This window comes from Panthera pardus, unplaced genomic scaffold, assembly GCF_024362965.1.
Source record: "Panthera pardus isolate Hobbes unplaced genomic scaffold, ASM2436296v1 HiC_scaffold_13, whole genome shotgun sequence".
Lineage (NCBI taxonomy): Eukaryota > Metazoa > Chordata > Mammalia > Carnivora > Felidae > Panthera > Panthera pardus.
The window spans coordinates 193,684,632-193,710,833 of record NW_026526688.1 but is presented as its reverse complement, the minus strand read 5'-3'; the positions used below and the strand labels follow the sequence as shown (position 1 = coordinate 193,710,833).

Below are 26,202 nucleotides of genomic sequence, written 5' to 3'. Positions count from 1 at the left end.
GGGAAAAGCATTAATGGTTTATCATTAAAGATGTAAACTGCAGGTTTTCAGTGCTCTTTATCAGATTGTGGAAATTCTTGCCTATTCCTAGTTTGCTGGGAGTTTTTAATCATGAGTGGCTGTTGAACTTTATCAGATGCATTTCTTACATCTGTGGAAATGATTGATATTTCTAGTTCCTTGTGTTAATATGAATTACAGTAATTGATTTTCAAATGTCAATCAGTCTTATATTCCTGAGGCGAGCTCCACTTAATCATGATGTATTTTCCATTTTTATATAGTTCTAGATTCAACCTGTGAATATTTTCTTTACAATTTTTGCCTCTTGTATTCTTGATACATAGTTTTCTTGTAATTTTCTCGCCAGGTTTTTACGATCAGGGTTGCAAAACTAGGTAGGAAGTTTAGCTGTTTATGTTCATAGGCTCTGTGTTGGTTGATGTCCCCTTTTTCATACTTAGTACTGGTAACTTGAGTTTTCTAATTTTTCTTGATGAACTTGATAAACTCTGCTTAGAGGTAAATCAGTTTCATGTTTTTGAAGAGCCATTTTTGGCTTTGTTGACTTGCTATCATGTTAGTCTATGTTTTATGTCATTGACTTTATTTTTTTATTTCCTTCATCTTTCCTTGTGTTTAATTTGCTATTCTTTTTCTATCTTTTTGTGGCAGAAACTAGGATTATTTTAAGCATTTCTTGTTTTCTAACACGCGTGTAAAAGTAGTTTTCCTCTAAATATGGAAATTTTCCTCTAAATATGTAGCTTATGCTGCATCCCATAAATTTTATGCTGTGTTTTCATTATCATTCAGCTTCATTCTTTTGAAATGTAAGAACCTGAAAATATATCCTAGTTTCAGAGCAAAAAAAAGGAGGAAGCTAATTGAATTTTGGTTGAAAACTGTTGCAAATATTTTAGTCCAAATTATTTTATAATCCAGTTTTACTTCTCTCAGCACACATCCTTTTACCTTTGCTGTAATTTTCATGCACTAAATGTAGGTATGTGTCATTCTCAGAAAGCATGTTCATAGTGTACTGTATGTGAAGTAGGTCATTACTTAGAGAATTGTATTAAAGTTGTGTTTCGAGTTGAATTAAATTGGGTGATAAGGAAAGATAATTGGCAAGATAAAACATGATGTTTTGGGGGACGCCTGGGTGGCTCAGTCAGTTGAACGTCCGACTTCAGCTCAGGTCATGATCTCACAGCTCATACGTTCGAGCCCTGTGTCAGGCTCTGTGCTGACAGCTCAGAGCCTGGAGCCTGCTTCAGATTCTGTGACTCTGTCTCTCTCTCTCTCCCTCCCCCACTCGTGCTCTGTCTCTCTCTCTCTCTCTCTCAAAAATAAGTAACATTAAAAAAATTTTTTTTATTTAAAAACGTGATATTTTTGTTGTTGATGTATACTCAGTTAACTCCTCTTTTAAAAGAGCATATAATTCCATAGCTTTTATGGCTTCTATAAAGAAAATGGTCATGATTTTACAGCAATGAAGGTTCTTATTAGTATGTGTAATATGTTCTTAGCCTTTCCATTACATCCTTTGTTTAGCTGAGCTTTGGTTACTAGATTTTAGACATATAGATTATGGATGTTTGATAGTTGCTTTACTAACTATATTTTATTTATTATAGTTAAAGTGGTATTTTGTAATACAGAATCATCGTTAAATGCAGTTATAATATGAATATGCTTACAACATTATAGTTAACACAGAAAATTTAAATCCTTTTTGGGTCATGACCTCTCTTACGTAGTGATTTCCTTTGTCACCGTATTTAGTATTTCGATTTAGACTCTAAATATTTATGATCTGTATTTTTTCTCAAGATAAATGTTTGTTAAAAAGAGTGCATATCATATTCATGGGCCTGCTAAATTCATATGTGTGTTAGGGCACTTTAGAGTGAAATAATTTCCAATGTATTGGCATGTCTGAAATAAGAATAATTTTTCTACTAAAAACTAGTTAATATATGTGTTTTTCTGCCTCATATTATTCCTTTTAAAATATAGAATTATTGAAGTCCACCTTAGAAATTGAACCAGTTACAATATTATTTATAATGGGTCTTGATTTTTTTTTTTGTTAAAGTAATTAGATAAAATACTTTGAAGGGCTTTCTTTCTGTTGGTCAGATTATTGACAGATTATTGTCAAATAATGTCAAATTTGTCAAATAATGTCAAATTAATGTCAAAACAGATTATTGACATTTGTTTTTCATTGACCCTTATTTCTAATAGCAAAGGTATTGGAGAAGTTAACTATTCACAAAGTTCACATAGGCATCTTGCAGAACATCTTATTTAAGTTGAATTTGAATCTGTGCTATAATTTCCTATTCCTGTACAAGTATGATCTTTCTACCTGGTTTTGATGTTAAAAACTTCCAATTCTTATTTCCAACATCCAACCAGCTACAGTTCACAGCACGTGAGTCCCCTTCTCATCCCATCTTTCAGTCTGTGCAGGCCATCACATTTCATATGGCCTTTGTTGATACCACTTGCACTGTTATGAGTCATATCAAGATGATGAGATAGTTACTTTTTTTTAAGCGTATTTATTTTGAGAGAGAGAGAGGGAGAGAGAGATTCCCAAGCAGGCTCTGCAGTGTCAGCACAGAGCCCAGCGCAGGGTTATTAGATCTCAGGAACAGTGAGAGCATGACCTGAGCTGAAATCAAGAGACAGACACTTAGCTGAATGAGCCACCCAGGATCCCTATTTAATGACGTTTTATGACTTGGATATATTAAGGTACAACGCTACAGATTCCATGCATTGTTTCTTCATCCCCCCCACACCCAAAAAAAACCAAAAAACAAAAAACTTTCATTCCATCTTGGAAGAAAAACAATTTGTCTGCATTCTTTTTCTTTTTCCATCAAAAGAATCGTCTCCTTTTGATGTCTTTACTTTATAAAACTCTACATGCAATGTGACTTTCATCCAACTTCACTAAAATTGCTTCCCTTCTGAAGATCGTGCATGTCCTCAAACAGTTGTCATTTTTTCAAGTGTTTATCTTAACATCTCACGTTGGTACTTCATTGCTCTTTTTTTTTTTTTTTTTTTCTTTAAAGCTTTGTTCACATTTTTCTTTGGAACTGTTATAATAATGCTTCGGCTTCCCTCATACTTTTCTTACCACTCCTTTCTCGTGCTTCTTGAATGTTCCCTCACTTTCTTGTAAGTCTCCCAAGGAACTACCCTCATCATTTGTCTCTGAAGTTTTCATCAGTGATACTACAAAGAATTTTATAACCTGTCACTTTTGTAAAGTTGACTCTCTTCTCGAAAATGTGGCTCATTTCCTTCCTCCATTCCATTTGCATCTGCCCACCTTATTTTGAATTCTGAACATCCTCTCAGCATGTGAAGCTGCACTTATCGATCCTCTCTTTTTCTTCTTTCTTTCAAGGTTTTATTTAAATTCCAGATTGTTAACATACAGTGTAATATTAGTTTCAGGAGTAGAATTTAGTGACTCATCACTTACGTACAACAACCAGTATTCATCATACCAAGTGCCCTCCTTAATGCCCATCGCCCATTTAGCTCATCGCCCTACAACGCTCCAGTTGCACTCCAGCAATGCTCAGTTTGTTCTCTCTAGTTAAGAATCTGTTTCTTGGTTTGCCTCTCCCTTTTTTTCCCTTTGCTCATTTGTTTTGTTTGTTAAATTTCACATATGTGTGAAATCATATGGTATTTGTCTTTCTCTGACTGATTCATTTCACTTAGCATAATACCCTCTAGCTCCATCCACATCATGGCAAATGGCAAGATTTTGTTCTTTTTTATGGCTGAGTAGTATTTCCTTGTATATGTGTATCACATCTACTTTATCCGTTCATCAGTTGATGGACACTTGAGGCTCTTTCCATAATTTGGCTATTGTTGATAGTGCTGCCATAAACATCGGGGTGCATGTGACCCTTTGAATCCATACTTTTGTATCCTTTGGGTAAATACCTCATAATTGCTGGGTCGTAGGATAGTTCTATTTTTAGTTTCTTGAGGAACCTCCACACTGTTTTCTAGAATGGCTGCACCAGCTTGCATTCCCACCAACAGTGTAAGAGGGTTCCCCTTTCTCCTCACTCTCACCAACACCTATTGTTTCCTGTGTTGTTAGTTTTAGCCATTTTGACAGGTGTGAGGTGATATCTCCTTGTAGTTTTGATTTGTATTTCCCTGATGATGAGTGATGTTGAATGTCTTTTCATGTGTCTGTTAGCCGTATGGATATCTTCTTTGGAAAAATGTCTATTCATGTCTTCTGAACATTTTTTAACTGGATTATTTGGTTTTTGTATGTTCAGTTTGATAAGGTCTTTACAGATTTTGGATACTCACCCTTTGCCAAATATGTCATTTGCAAATATCTTCTCCCATTCAGTAGGTTGCCTTTTAGTTTTGTTGATTGTTTCCTTCTGTATCTACCCTTTTTTATGCCAGCTTTTGGTCTTTATTATCCTTATATTTAGTTAATGATTCTTATTATTATAACATCTTTTAGTTCCTCCTTTCCGTTATTTTTCTCTGTTTTGTTTCTCAGATATCCACGCCTTACTATTACAGTGTCTCCTCTGTCCATCCTTCCTGATCCACTCATTTCTAACCACTTTAACCACATTTGCTGTAAGTCTTCCTAAAGCACCGGAAAAGTTATCTTGCTTGAGCCCCTATATCCAGTTTTTTGTTTTAATCACCCACTAAATAAAACATCTCCTTTAACTCGACATTCAAGGCTAAGTATTCTGGCTAGCCTCAAAACTGTTTTCTTGCCTTTACTCTCCTTATATCCAACATGCAGTAGTCAACCATGACTACTCTCTCTTTCTTAAATAAATTCACATTTTCATCCTTTGTCCAGTGTGTCTCCTTCCACTTGGAAAATTTACTCAAAACCATGTTCTAACAAATATTTCAACTTAGAAATATCTTACCCAATCTAATGCATGCACTCAGTAAATACCACTATCTTTCCCTTTTTACCACAGTTCCTATCCAGTTTCATTTAAGGATTTTAGAAATTATCCAGTTATTAGCCAGGTTACTCCCTTCCTCCAGCAAACTTCCTCTGAAGTACTTTGAAGCTTTCTTATGAATATGTGCCATAGTTATATGTATAGATCTTATCTTTTCTAACTGTACATCCCCTGAGAGCAGGGGACTATATTTTATTAGGTCATTTAATTTTTTGATCCCCATGGAGTCTAGCATCAGGATTGCTGCGCAGTAGAGGGTTGTACAGGATGTGCCCTATATAAAGGGTCACCTCTGAAGGGTGGGCTCAGATGAGGACCAAAGTCCTAGAGGGGATGCCTTTTTCTGTTTTGCACATGTGCAGAAACCCTGTCTACCCTCTTACATAATTGTCACATGTGTGATCAATTAACCTTATATGCAAGTCTTCCGTGTTGCCTTTGTCCTTACCGTAGTTTGCAAGTGGCTTTTTATTATGTCTTATCTATTTAGTCTGTGCCATTTCCCTTCTGCCACCAATTTCTCAAAGGTTTCTCCTATTACACATCCAGTTTAACCATCCCCATACCTCAGATTCTTGCTGCTTTCCATAAAAAATTGAAGTGATCTAGTGTTTGCAGTATAATTGTTGTCATATGACTATGTTTATTTCTAAGTCATTCTTCAGACTGCTTCTCTTTTGAATCCAGGTAATTAAAACCTTAAACAATCTGAATTTCCCTTATTTTTTTATGCCTATGTCACCTTCATTGTTTAAGCCTTTGAATTTGTCATTCCTATCTTTATGCTTGACTTTGTCATTTCTTTAAGATTCAAGTTATATTTGTTCTTATATTTTAGGTCGTTCTTCCCTCTTTCCAATAGATGATGGTCTGCTTGATGATGGCCATAATGATCAAGTTGGGGTTTTAAATTCTCCCACATGCTATTCTGCTCATCAAAATGGAGAACGAATAGAACGCTTCTCTCGAAAAGTTTTTGTTGGTGGTCTTCCTCCAGATATTGATGAAGGTAGGGTGATGATTTGAGTTTAAAACAAACAAACAGCTAAAATATAATGTGAATGGAGGTATACAATGTTTTACCTCTAGAGATTTTCATTCAGAATGGACATCCATTTCTATTTCAATATTTTATCACCTGTTGAAATGTTAAATCGGTAATTGGACAGTTTCAAGTTTGTTTCTTTATATGTTAAAATGCACATGGTTACTGTGAATATTTTTTTGTAAATAAGATGGTCATACAAAAATCTTTTCTTATAAAATTTAAAACCTGCTACATTACCATAATACAACACACACGAAATAAAGGTAACCAGCCATGAAACTCTCCCTGCAGTTCATGATAGTCAAAAGTTTAATTCCTTTAAGGATAAGTAGGCTTTTAGAAGCAGGTAAGAAAGAGGCAATAAAACCCCAAACGGTAATGGAAACAGCATAAACAGGAAATTCAGGTTATACAAAGGCATGTATAAACATGTGTAAAAAATATTCATGTGTAATAATAAAATAATTCAGGGTAAAGATTTAAAAGTACTGAAACTGTCTTAATGTTTGTAAGGTTGTGGGAAATCTGCCACTCTTAGTAACAACTAATGGGATATTGCTACACTTTGAGATATTTTTCAGTTATGATTCAAATATCCACAAACTTATTCTAAGGACTCATTAGTATAATAAGGTTTTCATGTGATGAAATAACCTAGACCGTATCATTGGATTTGACCTAGGTGTATTTCAGCGAAACTACCTGACATGTGTCAGACCTTAGTGTATTTTATGAGTATGATAACTTTATATGTCTTATTTGCACAGAACTTTCTTTCCCTATAAAATTTTACTTATTAAGCAGTAACAATCTCTTTATTTAACTTGATATACTGTTGGCGTGTTTTTCAAGGCAGTAATATTTACGGTTTGGTGTACTAAAATCCATTAGTATCCATACAGTGTTACATAAAATTTTAAAACTCACACTGAATTGACGGCTCTGGCCAATGTGCTGCTTAAAATTGAATTTATTTTGACTAAAATAGCTATTTAGTTCATATATCCTTTTAGTAAGGCTGTTAGACATGTTTTGAGTTTTCATATTCTAGTTTATCTTAGGCTACTTGGTACTTCTAAACATTAAATCTTTAACTTATACAGGATTTTTTTTTTTTTTAGAATGAACCATTAAAACTAATTCCTAATACATATTATTATACTTTTTTAGATGAAATAACTGCTAGCTTCAGAAGATTTGGGCCTTTGGTAGTAGATTGGCCTCATAAAGCAGAAAGCAAGTCCTATTTTCCACCAAAAGGTAAGAGTTTTTATTGTTGATATTTTCTAGGGAATCAGTTTTATGAGAGCAAATAAGATACTGTCAATTACTTTGTGTTTTCTTTTAGAATTGCATATCATCACACCTTTATATAAAACTAATAGAGTAATTTGTGAAGGCTGGTAATGTGTCAAAGTGAGGAAGAATGGTCCTTGTGACTATCCTCATTTCCTTTAAGGCAATCAGGAATCATAAGACACTTGTGCTATGATAAAAGATAGGATGATGTGACAATGATTTCAGACTCAAACCAGCATTGAGTAATTTCTCCGTCTGAAGCATCCTTCTAAGTAACTTGAGTACAGACATATAAAAAAGTGTTCCTCTACACAGTGAAATTGAGATCTGTGTGAAGTGAAAAAAAATGTGTATAAACACATGAGTAGTATAAATATTGCAACATTTGCTCAGGTGTTCCAAATAATAGCAGATAACAACAGAGCGATACTTAACCCTGTGGGTGAATTTAACAAGGAGAAAGTGTCTGGTCCAAAAACCCCATTATATGAAGAGAATACCTAATTGTGTTAGTGACTTACTGCTAGGATACTACTGCAGCCTGTCAGCGTAGCACAAGAGTCACAAATTACACTATCATTCATGAGCGAAGCAAAGCCACTGTCAGGGGAGAGAGGAAGTATCTCCCTGCCCATGATGAGCAGGGAGGTGAGGGGAGAGAATTTAACATGAATACACTCAGGTTGTTGATGGCAGATTCTCTGAAGTGAATAAAATGAAAGGGGGAGGTTGAGAAACTGAGATTTTTCTTTGAACATCGTTGAAATACAATTTAGAAGGAAAAAAAAACACTCACTCATGACTGAATGAATTTTCAAGCCTGGAAAGAGACTCCAGCAAACCTGTTAAATGGTCTGATTTTGGGCCTGAGAAAGGAAACAAGTTAGAATAGTTACTGGCATACAAAAACTAATTGAAGGTTTCTGAGTGAATTATATGGGCCATCTCCACTTTTTGTCATTGAGAATTCTAGAACCTCCATTACTAGTTCATGTAGATTTTTAGAGAAATGAAATCATTCATTCATGTGATTCTTGTTTTACACCTTAAGATCTTAAGGAATCAGGAGTATCTTTTGAGCAGGATTCTGAGTCCCAGGCCTCTATAAAAATCTGATTAAAGCTATGTACCTTTTTCCATGTAACCCTAAAGTGTCACCCAATTGTGGAGTTTACTGGACTTGGAAGCCCTGATACTTGGTTTAGAGAGAAAATTCGCTCCATATAGATGTAGACGTGCATTTGTTAGCTGAGTTTTAATCTATTGTTGTCCATTGTTTTACTCCCTTGTCCTTTTATAAAGCTTATTGAGTGTTCAGTAAAAATGCCAGTTAGTTTCTGATGTTCCTGCTCAAGTTACCACTACGGTGGCCTACTTCAGGAATGTGACTAGTCTGTCCATACCTCTGGCTGTCCCCAGTTTTTCTCCCACAGTACAGCTAGAGTAATCTCTCTGAAAATTCACCTGATAGTGCTATTCCCCTGACCCTCTACTTAAAACCCTTCAGTGGTTTCTTTTATTGTTAGAATAAAGGCAAAAATGCATTTGCCCTGCCCCGCCTCCCTATCTCTCTGGTTTCTTCTACCCCTGTTGCTTCTGGCTGCCTTCCGGTTCCAAAAACTGGCCTTGCTCTTTCCTACCTCAGGGCCCTTACGTCTGGTGTTGTCTCTGCCCGGAGGTTCTTCTCATGGGTCTTTATCTACATATCCCCTGCTTATTTCAGTTTAAATATTTGTTGCTCACAGGAAACTTTCAGGACCGACCTAACGGTTCACATCCTCCTGTTTTAGGTTCTCCTAGCACTGTTCAGCCCTTTCATAGCACTGGTCACAACTGCAATGTTAGATCTTTATAATTCTACAAATCTGTGACAATTTTATTAACATCCAGTTCTTGCCTTAGTCTATAGGACTATGCCTTTACTCATCTTTCTATTCTTGGTAATTCACAGAATGATAATTGACTAACAAATGATATAAACAACAATAAATACCATAGAATAGAGAGATTCCTTTGACCTGAAATAGGTAGTGAAGACCTCACTGCGAAGTTTTGAACAAAATCTAAAGGGTACTGTGCAATTTAGATAGACATCAAGGAGTTGAACAGAGTTCCAGGAAGGAATTGCAATACAGTTTTAGAAAGGAAGGAGAATTGGTTTGTGTGGAGACAGGTGTCCATTTTTTGCCTGAGTTTTTTTCATATAAAATAGGATGGTGGACTCGAAGCCTGGAAAGATGCGTTGGCACAAACTTAATCAAACACAATGGTTGCTGTCTTTGTTGCTCTTGTTGTCATTGTCATTGTGGTTTTTGTGGTGATGGTTAGTTTATTTTCTGAAACTGGAAAGCAAACAACACAAAACTCACAAAAGTAGCACTGGCAAATCATATTTTTTTTGGTATACCTATAGTTAATTGTCATCGCCAAAGGCCAGTGTTCCCAAGCCTTGCTCTCTCAGGCAGTGTGGTCATTGTTGTAATTCATTTTCCGTGGTTTGGAAAACACTGGTATAAAAGCATCCAGTTAGTGAAGCTGCCTTGTGATTAAGGCAGTGCCATGAGCCCTTGGATACTGAGCCACACATGTACATGTGTTTCCTTTACAGTGAATGAGGCTCACCCTATGTGGGTATCAATTCGCTGTATAGCGTGTGTTTGGTAAGAGTGTTTTAATACTAAATGGCTTGCCTTAGCTAGATCATAATTTATCTGCCACGCTGCCTAATTAGTTTTGTGATACAAAACGTTTCGTCCCTAATAATCACACAAATAATTAAGCAATATTAAGAACACTGAATATAAAGTATTACTTTAAAACCAAGTAAAATGAAAATATTAGTATCAAAAATTAGTATCACAAATCTTAACGTTAAAAATACTAAATTTAAAATACAATTTTAGTAAATTGGTCGTATAACCTATCAGTTATTACAGAAGTTATAACTCTCAAATCCTTAGCTTGTATCAAAACTAAAGCCTTCACCAGTATGCATTTTTTATTTTTTTAGGCATATTTAAATTATTTCTAGCAATTGAAAAGGTCTAAGATGTGTTTTTTAATCTTGTATAATCATACCTTTGGAAGTTTCTATTTGCATAGGTTAGTTTGATGGCTTTATTTATGCAATCAGGTATTATAATTTTATTAAAATAAAGCACTTTTGTGTCACAATCGACCTTTGTGGCAATTACAGCCATTGTTAGCAATAAAGCTGTGTGTTTAGATTTCAACATAAAACATGACCTCACACTTACCATTCATTGCATGATGGAACAGATGTGCATGGCCTGCTCGATGACTTCTTCATAATGGAACCAGATTACAGTTCTCCAGGTTTGTTTGCATAGAAATCTTGCCAAGGCAAAGGGGTATTTTTTGGTCATTTAGTTCTCAGCTTCTAGGAATAATCGTGTAATGGTGAACTTGCAGTGTAAACTTTGGTACCTTCTTTTTATAATGAAGTCTATTCTGCTTAAAGATTGACCACTGGTTATCACAAAGAGAGGAGGAAGGGCATATTTCCCAAAGGTACAGAAACTAAGCAAGAGCTTGGATCCAAAGTCCAAACATAGTCTCCAGACTATGTGAAAGGAGTGTTCCGCTGCTTATCCAACTTGAGGCTTGATTTGAAAGTTCTAACCCACGCTGAAGGAACCCGTTTCATTCCAACCTCCTTAAGGTAGTTTTCTTAGTATCATTTTGAAGTTGTCTTGCTGTGGACTTTTCTCCTCCTCATGGAAATTCTTGGGCCTTTCCAAGTATGCTCTAGTCCCAAGTATGCGCCAGAACATGTCTTACCCTGAGGGCATTTATAGGAATCTTCAGCTTCTAACGTTAGTGTGTTAATCTTGCCAAGTTCTTTTCTTTTTTAATTTTTTAATGTTTTATTTATTTTTGAGAGAGAGAGACCGATCATGAGTGGGGGATGGGCAGAGAGAGAGGGAGACACAAAATCCAAAGCAGGCTCCAGGCTCTGAGCTGTCAGCACAGAGCCTGACATGGGCCTTGAACCCACAAACTGTGAGATCATGACCTGAGCCAATGTTGGACACTTAAGTGACTGAGCCACCCAGGACCCCCAAACTTGCCAAGTTCTTTAAGAAGACAGTATCATGGGAGATCTTAGGGGCTGTCCCAGGTTTAAAATTACTCCACCAGCTACTTGCTTATGTGACTGACTTTGGGCAAGTGACTTAGACTTGTTATGGGAATCATATGACATAATTTATGTAAAGCTCTTAGCACAATATTGAATAGCACGTACTCTATAGAAGATAGCTAATTAATGAGTATCTGTTTTGTGTGTATTCCATAGGATGATAATCATGTTCTCCTTTGGAAAGTGTAATGGTTCTAGTTCTATTTGACAGTTAACTTTTTTCTTTTCTAATAGCATGTATTTTCTAAACAGTACTGAAGTTTGGGGTGAAATCACTTACCTTCACATAATTGCCTTATTTTTAATGGTTATTACAGGCTATGCATTCCTTCTCTTTCAAGAAGAGAGCTCAGTTCAGGCACTAATTGATGCTTGTATTGAAGAGGATGGAAAACTCTATCTCTGTGTTTCCAGCCCCACCATCAAGGACAAACCAGTAAGTAAATACCACTTGAACTTTAGGCTACAAATCCAAGTTTACCAAAAACTGTTCTGAGACCATTGTTAGTGATAGAAAAAATTAAAAAAGAAAAAAAGAAATTAAAAAGAAAGTGAAACTGCTATATTAAGAGTTCAGTTTTTAAAAATTTGGATAATTTTCAGTATCTAGGTTAAAAAAATAATTTGTTTTAAAATCCAACTATCCAAACTTTTGAAAACTGAAAGGACCACTGTTAATTGGCACAAAGCAGCATAAGCTATCAAGGGAATAAGACCCATTGCAGTAATGTAATTTTCTTCATAGGTTCAGATCCGCCCTTGGAATTTAAGTGACAGTGATTTTGTGATGGATGGTTCTCAGCCTTTGGATCCTCGAAAAACAATTTTTGTTGGAGGTGTTCCTAGGCCATTAAGGGCTGGTAAGTAGAATGTTAACAAATGTGGCTTCTTTAAAAAAAAAAAAATTAAATATTAATTCAGTAAACATCTGGGAGCTGTTGTGTGCCTGTCCCTATTGGGTGGGCAGGGGCAGATTCCTCATGTTCTAGTAGTTGTTCACTGCAGAATCCTGAGAAGCATTCTTGAAACCATCGAGTCACTGGAGAAGTGGACATTCATCTATCAATATTATAATAGTTAACTCCAAGCAGACTCTATAAACAGAATCCAAATACTTCTGACTTCTTAAGTGTAATTCTCTAAGATAGAAGGATTTGAGCTGTGTTTGTTTTATGTGGGTTGATTCAGGTATCTGAAGAAGAAATACGGGATTTTTTTTAAATAGTGCTTTGATAAGTAATAAATTTCTGCTCATCAACAACCAGGAACCATTTACCAGACGATGCCATATAGGAACATAATTTATAGACCTAAATACCCACTGTGCAAGCATGTTCTGTGATTCCATGTGCCTGTGAGTGTGTTAGTGCCTTCCACCACTGGAAAACATCCTCTTCCAGTATAGGAGATGCATGTTAAAAGAACCATTCACACATGTAAATACTTATAGAACATAACTGCTACAAAGAAAGACCACAGAGAATAAAAGAGCATATAGCCCAGGAATGTGGTGCCATCTGATCTTTAAGACACACTTGAATTTTAGCTGACCTACAAGAACAGAAGAAGAGTTGGGGTGGCAGAAGGGTTTTGAGAACTGTGTTTCACACAAAGGGAACAGCATATTCAAAGATTGTTAGTGGAAGGAAGCAGAATGTGTTGGAGGAACTGAAAGAAGGCCAGAGTGGGTGACTAGGGGTATAAGGAGGGAGGGGAAAGGCACAAAAAGGCATTGAAAATGTGAATAGGAGTCAGGTCATATAAGTCTAATAAGCTGATTAGGCATTTACCCTCAAAGCCAAGGCAAAACAGTGAAGAGTTTTAGATAAGTGTAGCTAGCGACACATTTAGGGGGCAGCTGAGTTGGGAGTAGATACAGATAGACCATGTTAGGAGCCTATCTTTGCGGGACAGGAGACAGATAATGGGAGCTTGGATTGGAGGTGGCAGTGGTGAGAGAGCAGAATGAATGCATGTTCCTGTTCATTTGTGAGGTAAACACAAAGACTGACTTTCAGCTTTCAGTCTTCAGCTACTACATAGATAGTGAGATAAAGGACCCTGAGAAGGAAGATTGTGGTCTTGGTTTTGAAGGCAAGTTTCTGGTACCCTGTAGAGCTAAGTAGAAATTTCAGTTCAGCCATTTGTATCTGGTATCTTCTTTAAAAGAATCCCTCTTGCTACTGTTTTGAAAATAAATTTTGAGGGGCCCTGCTGCTGTTTTGACTGTAAATCAAAAGCAAAGAGATAAGGCTATTGCCACAATCCAGAGGAAAAATAATAATAGCTTGGAACAGGATGTTAGGAATGGAGGTGAGGAGATTGGATTTTAGATATGTCTTGAAAATCAGGTTCATAGGATTGCATGTACAGTGGGGGGGAAAGAAAATATGATGAAACCAAGGCTCTTGGCAGCTTCATCTTTCATATTAGTTACCAACTAAGTCAGCAAAACCTCATTAGAGCAGATTTAGTGGGATGATGGAATATTAGGAGTGCCATTTTGAACATACTATGTGATAAGGTCTGTTAAATGTCAATATGCAATGTCCATCATTGCATAGATGAGTTTGGAGTCCAGAGAAGAGGCCTGGGCTGGAGACAGGAATTTAGGAGCTGGAAACAGGTAGATGTATTTAAAGCCATGACATGGGATGAAGCCACCAAAGCCAGAAGTGTAGAGAGAAACCCACACACTGGAACTTAGGGCACTCTGACATTGAAAAGTCAAGGAGTGGAAGAAGAACCAGCAAGAAAGACTAAGAAGGAATTACAGTGAGGTCATAGGAAAATTAGTGGAATAATGTGTCTTGGAAGCCAGATGGAGAAAGTATTTCAAGAAAGAGGAAGAGATTAACTAGGTTCAGTGCTGCTGATTGACCATTGTATTTGGCAATGGCATGAGAAGTTAAAATGGAGTCATAGGGTGAAAGTCAAGCTATAAAGGGTTGAATGAGGAATGGGAAGACAGGGATTGGGTAGTATAAGAAAAAAAATTTAGTAATTTGGCTATAAAGGGGAACATAGAAATTAAGCAGTCACTGAGAGGGAGAAAAACAGAGTTAAGAGATTTTTTTTTTTTTTTTTTTTTTTTAAGATGGGGAATAAGCCAGTATAGATGAAAAACCGGTGATACACTAAGGAGAGAAGAGAATTGCCAGGTGACTCTGTAGTGATAGCAGGTTGGGTCCAATATGCAGATGAAAGGATTGGATTTAGAAAACAGCTGAAACTATCCTGTTGACTTTTCCTTTTTAAGAAAGACTTAAATATTTTTGATTTACCGTGTTGTCTCACCTTTGATGGGAACTTCTTTTTCTTTTCAAGTGGAACTTGCTATGATCATGGACCGGCTGTATGGTGGAGTTTGTTATGCAGGAATCGATACAGATCCTGAGCTAAAATACCCAAAAGGTGCTGGTCGAGTTGCTTTCTCCAATCAGCAGAGCTATATTGCTGCCATCAGTGCTCGGTTCGTTCAACTTCAGCATGGGGATATTGATAAACGCGTAAGTTACCTATTGGGAAATCATTTGACAACATCCTCTAATGTGCTGAGTCAGTAATATAATTCAAACACTTTATTTTTTTATACTTTTTTTTTTTTTTTTTTACTCTTGGAGTTAAAAGAGTATTATATCAAAATATCCCTACAGTGCCTGGGTGGCTCAGTCAGTTAAGCATCTGACTTCGGCTCAGGTCATGATCTCACAGTTCAGGGGTTTGAGCCTGCATCAGGTTCTGTGCTTACAGCCTGGAGCCTGCTTCGGATTCTGTCTCCCTCTCTCTCTCTGCCCCTTCCCTGGTCGTGCTTTGTCTCTCTCTTTTTCTCTCTGTCTCTGTCTTTCTCTCTCTCAAAAATAAACATTAAAAAAAATTTTTTTTAATATATCCCTGAAATGTAAAATTATTGAACATACTTTGAACTTTAGATACAATATTCAAAATATAAATGTCATTGTAAAAGCATGTCAAGTTTTGTTGTTGTTTTTGTTTTTGTTTTTTGTTTTTTATCCACCAGTGAAGTCTTAATATCCTTCTTACCATGGAGGCAGAGCTTGTTTTAAGAGCTTGTACCCTGAAGCCAGACTGCCCGGGTTCCGGTTTCTACCATGTGCTCTGTAATCCTCAAGAAATTAACCCTCAGTGTGCCTTCTTTCCCTCACTTATCAGATAGAAAGCACTATTGGTATCATCGTGTCTCTTTCACAGTTATTTTGAGGATTAAGTGAGTTCACAGATGCAGGAGCACTTAGAGTTTGGCACTGAGTGTTATTTAAGTGTTTTTATTTTTTATTTATCATAAAATTTAAAATAAAAATACACTCTGTGTATTTCCCTTAATATACACAATAATAAACCTACAAATAAACTAAACCTACAAAATAATTATCCTAGGGGCGCCCAGGTGTCTCAGTCCTAATAAGCGTCTGACTCCTGATTTCACCTCAGGTCTTGATTTCACGGTTCATTGGTTCTAGCCGCATGTCGAGTTCTTCGCTGACAGTGCAGGGCCTGCTTGGGATTCTCTCTCTCTCTCTCTCTCTCTCTCTCTCTCTCTCTCTCTCTCTCTCTCTCTCTCTCTCAAAATAAATAAATAAACTTTAAAAAGCTTCACCTAAACTTTAAAACATTCACTCTTTAATAGCATTGTTTAGGTCATCATAATAAGAACTTTTTAGGAGGTCCTATGAATGTTAACTAACAGCCAGCCCATTGAATAATTGCTAAGTGATAGCACTGATTACCATCCAAAATAGGGGAAAGGAGTGACTGAAACTCAATTGTTCACTTACAAATCTGTTTCATACTAAAATCTATTCGTAGTTCCTAGATATAGCTAAGCAGTATTCCTAAACAATCATGGTTGCTTTGTAGTACAGATGAGGTATACTAAGAATAGGAGATAAATTAACTTTTATGTCCAAAGTGGTAGATATAACTTGAGTGCATATTTATTATCCCAGTGTAACAGTTTCTTGAAGTTTCTTCTCCAAAGCTGTCTGTATATAAAAGGACTATTTTGGAGGCAGGGGAGCTGGTTAAGGAATATGGATTGACTAGACCATGGACTCTAAAGGTAGTCATCAATTTAATTACCAATTACCAGTTTCTAAATTACCATTTAGAAAAAAAAAAGTACAGCATAGTTTCAGTTCATACATGCAGAGGTTTTTGGTTTGGTTTGTTTTTTTGCACTGTTACTTAAAATGTTGCAAAAAGATAAATAAGTGGAGGGTCTCTGTTTTAATTACAACATGCACAAAAATTTGTTGAACTGGAGTCCCTCTAACCCAGTGGTTTTCACCCTCAGCTGCACGTTAAAGTCCCCTGGGAATTTAGAAACATCTTGACATCTGGGTCCTCCCTCCACCCCAATTCTGTTGTAATTGGTGGGGGCAGCAGGAATTTATAAAGCTCCCAAGTGATTCCAGTGTGCATCGGTGCTTGAGACCGCCTATCTAGTCTAACCTTGACTTTTGCGGGGAAGCGAGCCTATTGACTGAGGAAGTTACTTACATTGTATGTAATTGTAGTTATTTAACACGCAGAAGCACAGGGAAAATTGGTGGAGGGTCAAACCTCATCTTTCTTTGTTTCCAAAATGATAGTGAAGGATCAAGTATTTGGGGAAGAGTATTGATTCTTAAAGAGCAACTGAAAACACATACATGCCATCTTAAAAAGGATGAAATGTTTATTTTTTAAGGTATGTGTTACTAAGGTATATTTTGAAATCTTTTTGAAATAATTTGAGGGGTGCGTGGCTGACTCAGTAAGTAGAGCATGCGACTCTTAACCTCAGGTTGTGAGAACTCAACATTGGGTGTAGAGAGTACTTAAAAAATTAAATCTTTAAAAAAAAAAAAAAAAAAGAATTTGAGCCTTAAGAATTCTATAAGTCACCTGTATTATTTATAAAAAAAATATAAACCATTAACCTTTATGCCTTTCATGTCTCTACTATGAATATAGTTATGAAACCATAAAAACAGATTAATTTTACATTTATAACTGATAATCCAAAGATATGGAGAAGATTAAAATTGTTTATTCAGAAAATAAAATAGTTTATTCAGGCTACTTTTTTGGCTCAGGAGCACATCGGGGTTTAATGCCTATCTCCTCAATTGCTAGGAAACACAGTCACCACAAAGGTGTAATTCATTATAATTTTTGTATGTTACTCCATGAGTAATATCATTCACTGTGCCTTCTGGTACTTACTGAAGGGAGTTGTGTTATGCCTCAAGATGGATAACTAAATATTATTTCATCAGTTATGACAGACTATTACAGATAGGTTCTTCTGAAGTAAAATAAGGAAAAGCATCATAATAGAAAATAAAAATAGGTACAGAACTGATGAAACTAAGACTCCTTCTCACATATGCAAGAGATTAATTTTTAGAGATTATTAGTCAAAAATAAGGTTTGATTATACTCCAAAATCATAAATTTGAAATCAAATTTTCTATTTTTGAAGTCTGTGATTTTGAAAGTGAGTAGATTGGCTTCATGAAATAATATCTAGAATTTTAAAACATAAATAACTGAAATCATTGCATTTTCATATTTTATTCAGCAGTTTTACATTAAGTAACTCCTGAGCACCAGGCATTTTATGAGGTATTATGGAAATGAAGTAAACCACACAGATACTCTGTCTTTAATTAGCTTAAAATCTTATGGTAAAAGCAAGAGATAAAATCATGAGAAAGAAACTTAGCACACATAAGTGTACCACATTTACTCAAATATAGTTTCTACTTTGTGCTAGAGATTCTGCTAGGTCCTGGGAACTAAGAAGTGAGCAGATGCTTTCCCCGTGCCCATTTTCTTTATCATCTAGCAAAATGAAATCCAGTAAGTCTCTTGCTACTTTGAGATATTCTTTGAAAATTTAATTATAGTTATAATATTATATCATATAAGAATAGTGTTATAACTATATACACATAAAAATATTATAGTGATGATAATGAATCAAAAATGGCAGCCTGGCAATCAAGATAGAATTCATAAAGGAAAACAGTTGAAACATAAAGATTGAGCATAAAAATTTTTAAATTAGTGTCAAAGATCTTTTTAAAAACCAAAGGCCAATGGAAAAAAGGTTTAAAATCTTTAACTGGCAATGAGTAATTATTTAAAAAAAAAAAAAAACAAAAAAAAAAACCCTCCAGCAGGAAGATATGCAAAAGATACAGACAGTGCAGAAAAGCAAAATGTTCAATGTACATAAAATACATTTATCCAGCCCTAGTCCATGAAATGCAAATATAAACAACTTAATTCCATTACCTTTCTATCAAATGTTTGTTTTACAGTTCTTGTCATCAACTTTTAGATTTTTTTCCTGTTTGTTGTTGCTGTTGCTACAAATAATGCTTCAGAAAATACCCTTATAGGGGTATCTGGGTGGCTCAGTCGGTTAAGCGTCCGACTCTTGGTTCAGCTCAGGTCATGATCTCCGTTCGTGGGACTGAGCCCCACATTGGACTCTGCACTGACAACACAGAGCCCGCTTGGGATTCTCTCTCTGTTTCTCTGCCCCTCCCCCATTCACACGTGTGTGCACACACACTCCGTATCTCAAACATTTTTTTCAAAAGAAGATACTAGGGGCGCCTCAGTGGCTCAGTCGGTTAAGTGTCCGACTTCGGCTCAGGTCATGAGCCAGTTCATGAGTTCAAGCCTCACGTCCGGCTCTGTAATGACAGCTCAGAGCCTGGAACCTGCTTCTGATTCTGTGTCTCCCTCTCTCTCTGCCCCTCCCCTGCTTGCACTCTGTCTCTCACTCAAAAATTAATAAACATTAAAAAAAATTGTTTTAAATAAAAGAAAATATCCTTACATATTCATTTTCTGCATACATGCAAGTATTCATACGTTCAGGATAGAAATTGTTGGGTTGTTATTTTATACCTTGGGCAAGCACTACTTTACCTCTAACCAAGCCACTTAAACACTCAGTTTTCCCCTCCCGTCCCCAGGAAAGGCCGAGGTCTGAGGCTGCCGGGCACCGTCCAGACGAAAATGGTAGCCCTCCACTGGGAAGGTTACTGTAGCAGGCAGCACTGGCTTACAGAGTCTGCTGGGTGCCAGGCTCTGTCCTGAATGCTTTTTTACCTGCATAATCTAATCCTCACAACTCTGTGAAGCAGGTTCTAGTATTCTCACTTGACAGACCTGGACGCTGAGCTTTAAGAGACTTAGCGCCCCGAGCTGAGTAGAGTCTGAGGTCTTCTCCTGAGTCAGGCCTTCTCAGTGGGCCTTTGATTTTATATCTTAGAAACTCACTGACGTCTAGACACGCCCGTAACGAGATTATCCACAGTTCTGGTCTGTGTGTGTGCCAAGGAGGCACCAGCAGGGTACAGACGGAAGTGCTGCGCTGCCCGGCGGCCGTGGGGTTGGGCCGGCTCTCGGGTGGTGTCGGAATGAAGGGGAAGGTGCGAAAACCGCTCGTCCCATGCCCTTCTCTTTCTCACTCAGTCACCGCCCCCCCCCAAAATATTAACACGCTTTTAAAGATGGCACTTCACCAAAGGTGAGGGTAGAATGTTAGATTTACAGGATTAGCTGTCTTTGAAAAACATAGTAAACACCACTCAGTTTATAGTCCTCTGAAGAAAACATCAAAATAAAGTTACCCAAACTAAAACCAAGTGCTCGTTTAATCACGTGGTCATTTATGAACACGAAACGTCTTGTAAAAAGACGATTATGCAAGAACAGACTGACCTCACTGTTGTTGGTTTTGTTTCGCTTTGTATTTACCTGCTACATGGGAAAGCTCTTTCCCTGGGAAGCTGCCTACTTCCTCGAGGTTAAATGCGGGTCCCACCCTTGAGAACACTGAACGTTTTAAATTCGCTAAAGCGGTTTCTGAAGCAGCCTTCGTGAGACCTCTTTTGCCCTCTCGTTCCAGGTGGAGGTGAAGCCATATGTGCTAGATGACCAGATGTGTGATGAATGCCAGGGCGCGCGCTGCGGTGGAAAATTTGCTCCCTTTTTCTGTGCCAATGTCACTTGCCTGCAGTATTACTGTGAGTTTTGTTGGGCAAATATCCACTCTCGCGCAGGACGTGAGTTCCATAAGCCATTGGTAAAGGAAGGTGCTGATCGCCCACGTCAGATCCACTTCCGCTGGAACTGAGACTAGCACACCGGCCTCCGTGTGACACGGAAAGAAAGGGTGCATGTGGCTTACTGTGTCTGAAGACGCGACACGCGGAAGAAATAAGTGCATTCTTCTGCTTTCCCCCCAGCTACCAGTACATGCATCTTGATCAGCAGCCAAAACACTACAAGCCTCTTGTTTTTCACCAAAACCCTACATCTCAGGCTTACTAATTTTTGTGATATTTTCATGTTAAAATAAAATGTTTTTTTGTATTTTCTCCAAGTTATTTTTATATGTAAAGTTAAAATTAGATACGAGAATGTTTTGCGTAGGGGCAAACAGTCTGCTGCTATATAGTGGGTGAAGCGTGCACTTATTTCTAAACGTGGGTTTTTAACTTCAAGATCTGCCCCAGTAATTTACCAAAGGTAGCAAAATAATAGTGGAGATGGAATATGTCTGCTACAAATGCTTATTTTTATTGTTGCTATTTTCAGTGTATACATAAACTAAAAATTAGGGTTGGTTTTTTTGCTCTCCATTTTGACTTGCAAGAAATAATACCTCAAGATAATCTGATTTATTAGCTATTTTTAAACATTTTTAATCACAAGCTGTATTAGCTTTGCTGCTATATAGGTGTTATGTGTAAATGCCACCTATTAATACGGGATTGAAAACGTTAGAGACACTGCATTGCAGATAAAATGCAGGCAGCACAATATGGCCTAAACTGCCATAGTTTTAGAATGTGAAAAAAAAAAAAATGCATGTTTACTTACCTGTATACACCTTATGCATGCACTAGAGTTATTAACTAACAAGAGGTGAGGTATTGCAAATGTTCAAAAAAGCTCTCTTGAATCTAGGTAGCATGAACAAATTATAAAATTTGTTTAAAAAAAGCAAACTTGCATGCATTATTGTGACTTCAAGTTAAAAAAATTGTCCTACATGTGTACAATATGCAAATTAGTTTTAGATTAGAGAGTGCAGCCATTTTGTGATCTGGTCGGTAGTGGAATTCGATTTTATGCAGACTGGATGTAATATTTGTAATCCCTGTGCAATTTTGTGATGTGCGGTTCTAATTCATGTGCAGTGATAATAGTATAGGTAAAAGATTGAGAGAAGAAAAATACTAGAATTTTAAAGAAGGTTGATTTTAGCCCCTTTGATAGTTCATGGTTAAGACATCCTTTATAAACCAAAGATGGCCAGCACACTGCTAACCAGTCACCAAATGTAAGACCCACAGGAAGCCCATATTAAACAAATGAACTTTATAGAAGAGTGCAAAACTTTAGTAAACCTAAGTAAAGTCAAAATGGAGATGGGGAAATATACAGATGGCTAGTTGCATAAAATTTAATTTTACCTTAAAGACAATGGTGAAATCTGGCTTAAACTTGCTTACACGTTTGACCTATGTATATTGGGGTCTTCTGTCTAAACTGGGGTCACTGTTGCATGGAACATTGTTGTTCTTAATGGTTAAGAATTGCTTTTTTTTAGATTTTGATGAAGGAATTTTGGTAATGACTTTGCTTGCAGTTTTGTTTTGTTTTTTTTTTTGAGAAAGTGGGCATGGAAACATGCCATAGCTAATGAGTTTCTCTTGGTACCGAACACTTAGAATATCGCTAGTGATGTTTTTTCTCTTTAGAGCATTTTTAATGCAACTAGCCCCTATATTTTAATGTAGAAGTTACTCTGCAATCTAAGCAAAGCACCCAACAGTGGTGGATGTTTTTAAAAGAAAATGTGGAACTAAGGTTCTTGACTCTAAAGAGAGAAAATTACAAGGGTGTTGCCTTATTGCAACCCCTTGGGACAATCCTTCACGTGAGCAAAGTGTCGATCTTAATATCGGTTGTCTCTGGTGTGCTTTTTTGTACTGTAAAAATATGTGGTTCACGTCTAACTCTGCTGTTTTATTGTGGTTGTGGTTCCAGTTTTTAATGTTTCAAGTTGATGCTGTTTTCAGAAGAGCTTTTTACTAATTTATTTGTCGATGTTCCCTATTTGTTACTTAACCATGATCCTCCAGATTTTTGGAGTATTCTTTTCTAACCTTAACCCTGCCAACCTTGATCCATTTGACATTTGTTATGCACTATTTTTATATCTCTGTGAGAGATTTTTCCAACAGTCAGCTATTTTATGGCACACTTTTTTTGACTGATGACATCTCCTTTGCTATACCTCAATTTTTGGAATTTAGAAAAGAAATCAGTAGTTTTGCAATGTTAATTATTTAGATATTTAATTTCGCAGATTTTTTAACTTTATTTTCATAATTTCTGCTTAATGTTTAAAATTGAAGAGCCTTTTCATGTATTAAATAATGAACACTAAAATAAATTATATGATGAAAATGATTGGAGATGTTGAAAATCACTTTCCCTTCTTAAACAGAAATAAATATTGGGAATGAAGGGAAATGAAACGGAACCCCCTTTTCGCCACGGGTAAAAATGGCAGAAATGTATGGTTGGTTTTACCTTCATTTCTGTTATAGTAAAAGCTTGTCGGTCTAATCTTTTGTTCCTTCCACACCTCACCCCTACCTCTTTCTTTCTTTCTTCTTTTTTTTTTTTTTTTTTTTGCCTTTTATGTACTACATTCTTATTTTCTAACTGTTAAACACTGTATTGGAGGTTTTTTGTTTTTAATTTACAGATCATATTTATTTTACTATTTTTGTAGAAAATTATTAATTTTGATTGTATTTTTGTATTTTCAAAGCTTCTTCACTTGTGTTCCCTAAATGTTCATATTGCTGCCCAAAAGTATGACTGTGGAGGAAAAAAAAAAAACTTTAAAAATCCACACTTTTTGTTAAGAAGGAAACATTTAGCATTTATATATTTGTGTATGGAAAACACTTGATATTTTATCCCTGTTGCATCTGGCTGCACAGAGCCTCTCCTCAAAGATGCTACAAAACTTGAATATAACACATTTTGGAAGGCTGACTAACCTCGATTCTGTGTTGTGATGTGCAATACTGTTTCTAATGTTTGTATAAAAAAAAATAACAGTGTAAACCTTTTTAATGCAAATTTATTTTTTTCATTGCATATTTTGCAGATTTTATCCACAGTGTCATTTTTTACTGTCAGAAAAGATACCCCTTTTGTCATTGCAACTATTTTTTAAATCCAGAAATCTTTGTACTGATGTAAATGATTGTAGTTATTTTGGATAGTGTTTTGCTAACAAAAGGAGAGACTTTTTTCATGCATATTTCTATTTTGTTTTTTTGGGTTTTATTTTATTTTAATAGTAGTAAAATACTTGGAATAATTTTTCATATTCTTGTCATTAATATTATTTTGTATTTTTATGTGGAAATATATAATTTTATGACACTAATTGCTAAAGTTTATTTTATGTTGAATTATTTTTGGAGCTGAAATCTTTGTAATATTAAAGCAACTAGTTTCTAATTCCCAGTTTCTGTATAGAATCGCACAAGTGGTTTATGGAGTGTTTGGATTGTAATTATAAATGGTTCTTTGATATGCAAATTAATATTTTCAGTTGATTTTATTTTATATTCCTAATGGGGTGTTAAAGCCGTTTTTTATTTTTTTCTAAATAAAAAGAGAACCCATGCTTTTATGGACACTAGGTAAACGCCTTCAGCTTAAATTCTTTCGTTAAAATATTTTAGTTTATTTTATTGTTATCTTCCAGATGTCTAAATCTCCAGTCTGTCTGTTGTACTGGTAATTTAACTCTGTAATGGAATAGTTTGCTGCCAACTATTTATATTAAGTAATTTTTAAATATTTGTAATATTGTTGACTGACTAATAAACTATTAAGTTATTGGCATAGTTGTGGAACCTTGTTCTTCACTTTCACCTCTACGAAAATACTCCCCGAGGCCAGTATCACTCTTACTTAGGAAGCTCTGTGACATGAATACGTTACGCAGCCCAGGCCCCTCTACAGCCCAGTGCCAGAGCTGGGAGGGCACCTTGGAGACCACGTAGCCCAGTATCTCTCATTGTTTTGACCGCAGACACCCCTGGCATCAGTTCTCCTCCCCACCCTCGCCCTTAGCCCCCACATACGTTCCATAGACTTTCTAGTGTGGTGTTGTCATCATCCCAGACCGTCAGCGTTCCCATCTCTAAATGGACTCTGCAATCAAACAACGAAAGCCCGTTGATTATTTTGCTGTAAGTGCACAGTTTCCAGGATGCTTCCGCAGACACCCTCGTTGGAAGTCACGTATCATTTTTCTACTTGTTTTCGGCACAGCCTATGAGTTCTTCCATGGTCACACTATAGACGAAAAAGAAGGAGAAGAGCTAGAAGTTCCTCATCCTAATGATAGCTGAAAGAGCTCTACTTTCCACCTGAACAAAGTTGGAATTCTACTTAAAAACTGGGGTGTGGGAGTGAGGTGGAGAAAACGTTTCCCTGCTTTTTTAGAAAACATTTTGAAAATCACTGATTGTCATCAATTTTTTCGCTTTACCTAGGAGGACATAGGTACCCCAGAGAGGGTAAAACTTAGGACGCCCTCCTATTCTACAGGACATCACAGAAACTTCTTAAACAGGCTGATCTTGACATCAGCACCTCCGAGCCTGTCACTGTCACCCATGTCGTGCAAAGCAAATCCCACACCTCCACACACCTGCATCTTGGCATATGCTACCATTTTTCCATTTGGAATCTTACTTTCTTTTTGCCCAATGAGTCTCCTTCCATAACAAAAACAAAGAGCCTCCCCTGCATTCTGGCCTATCTTTAAGGCTTCACGGGAATTTCTCATTGTCTTCACCCCCCTACTGTTGACATGACATAAAGATTATTTATCTTCCTGTGCTCCTCATGGCTTTGGTGTTTAAGAATAAATTTTGACTACCTACCAAGTGTTGGACTCTATGCGGGGTCCTTGGTTTCCAGGCCATTTTATAATCTTGTAGGTGAAAAATCAGGTCAATTCAAAGCATAATATAAGATATAAAATATACCATAGTTAATGTGTAGCAAGGGCAAAGGGAAAGACTGCCAAAGTGATTCTCTGACTTTGAAATGATTTTACTGAGGAATTTCTCACAGGAGTTAGCATTTGGAGGTTTTGTATGAGTGAAGAATTAAGCAAACTTCTGACTTAGTACTCAAACCATTTCTTAGAAAAGTCCTTGAAGATCTATTCCACCAAAAAGAAAGAATAAAAAAGTGTCCCGGAATCAGAGAGACATGTGATACTGTGATTTATGAGACATATTTGGTCTTCCTTCTGTTTCTGGCACAGCTCCTAAATCCTTGGAATTTCCTGGGTGATAAGAGGGATAAAGATGTCTTGATATTCGTAACAAACCCCTTTCAACCACAACTGACTTGGTTGGTGAGGTGACTTTTGGAAAGTGCCTAAGGATGGGAAACCAACCAACTTTCAGTTCCTCCCATTCACTCACCCCCAGGAAGGGGACTGGGACTCCAGTCCCAACCAGTCCCAACTGGTTGAATTGATCACGCCAAAGTTGTGAAGCTTCCATAGAAACACAAAAGGACAGGGTTCAGAGAAC

At 36.6% G+C, this 26,202-nt stretch overlaps 1 protein-coding gene across 6 annotated transcripts in view; it reads left to right on the top strand.

Annotated features, from left to right (window-relative positions):
- Positions 1–24,490, top strand: part of CPEB2 (cytoplasmic polyadenylation element binding protein 2) — a 72,442-nt gene extending 47,952 nt beyond the window's left edge. For all 6 annotated transcript variants that reach the window (XM_053901685.1, XM_053901683.1, XM_053901681.1 and 3 more), the window contains 6 exons: positions 5,848–6,018; positions 7,228–7,317; positions 11,836–11,954; positions 12,264–12,378; positions 14,846–15,027; positions 20,454–24,490. In XM_053901685.1, coding sequence (XP_053757660.1) covers positions 5,848–6,018; positions 7,228–7,317; positions 11,836–11,954; positions 12,264–12,378; positions 14,846–15,027; positions 20,454–20,681 — 905 coding nt within the window. In that variant the 3' untranslated portion in view covers positions 20,682–24,490. The remainder of the gene's footprint in view (positions 1–5,847; positions 6,019–7,227; positions 7,318–11,835; positions 11,955–12,263; positions 12,379–14,845; positions 15,028–20,453) is intronic.
- Positions 24,491–26,202: the final 1,712 nt, after the last annotated feature.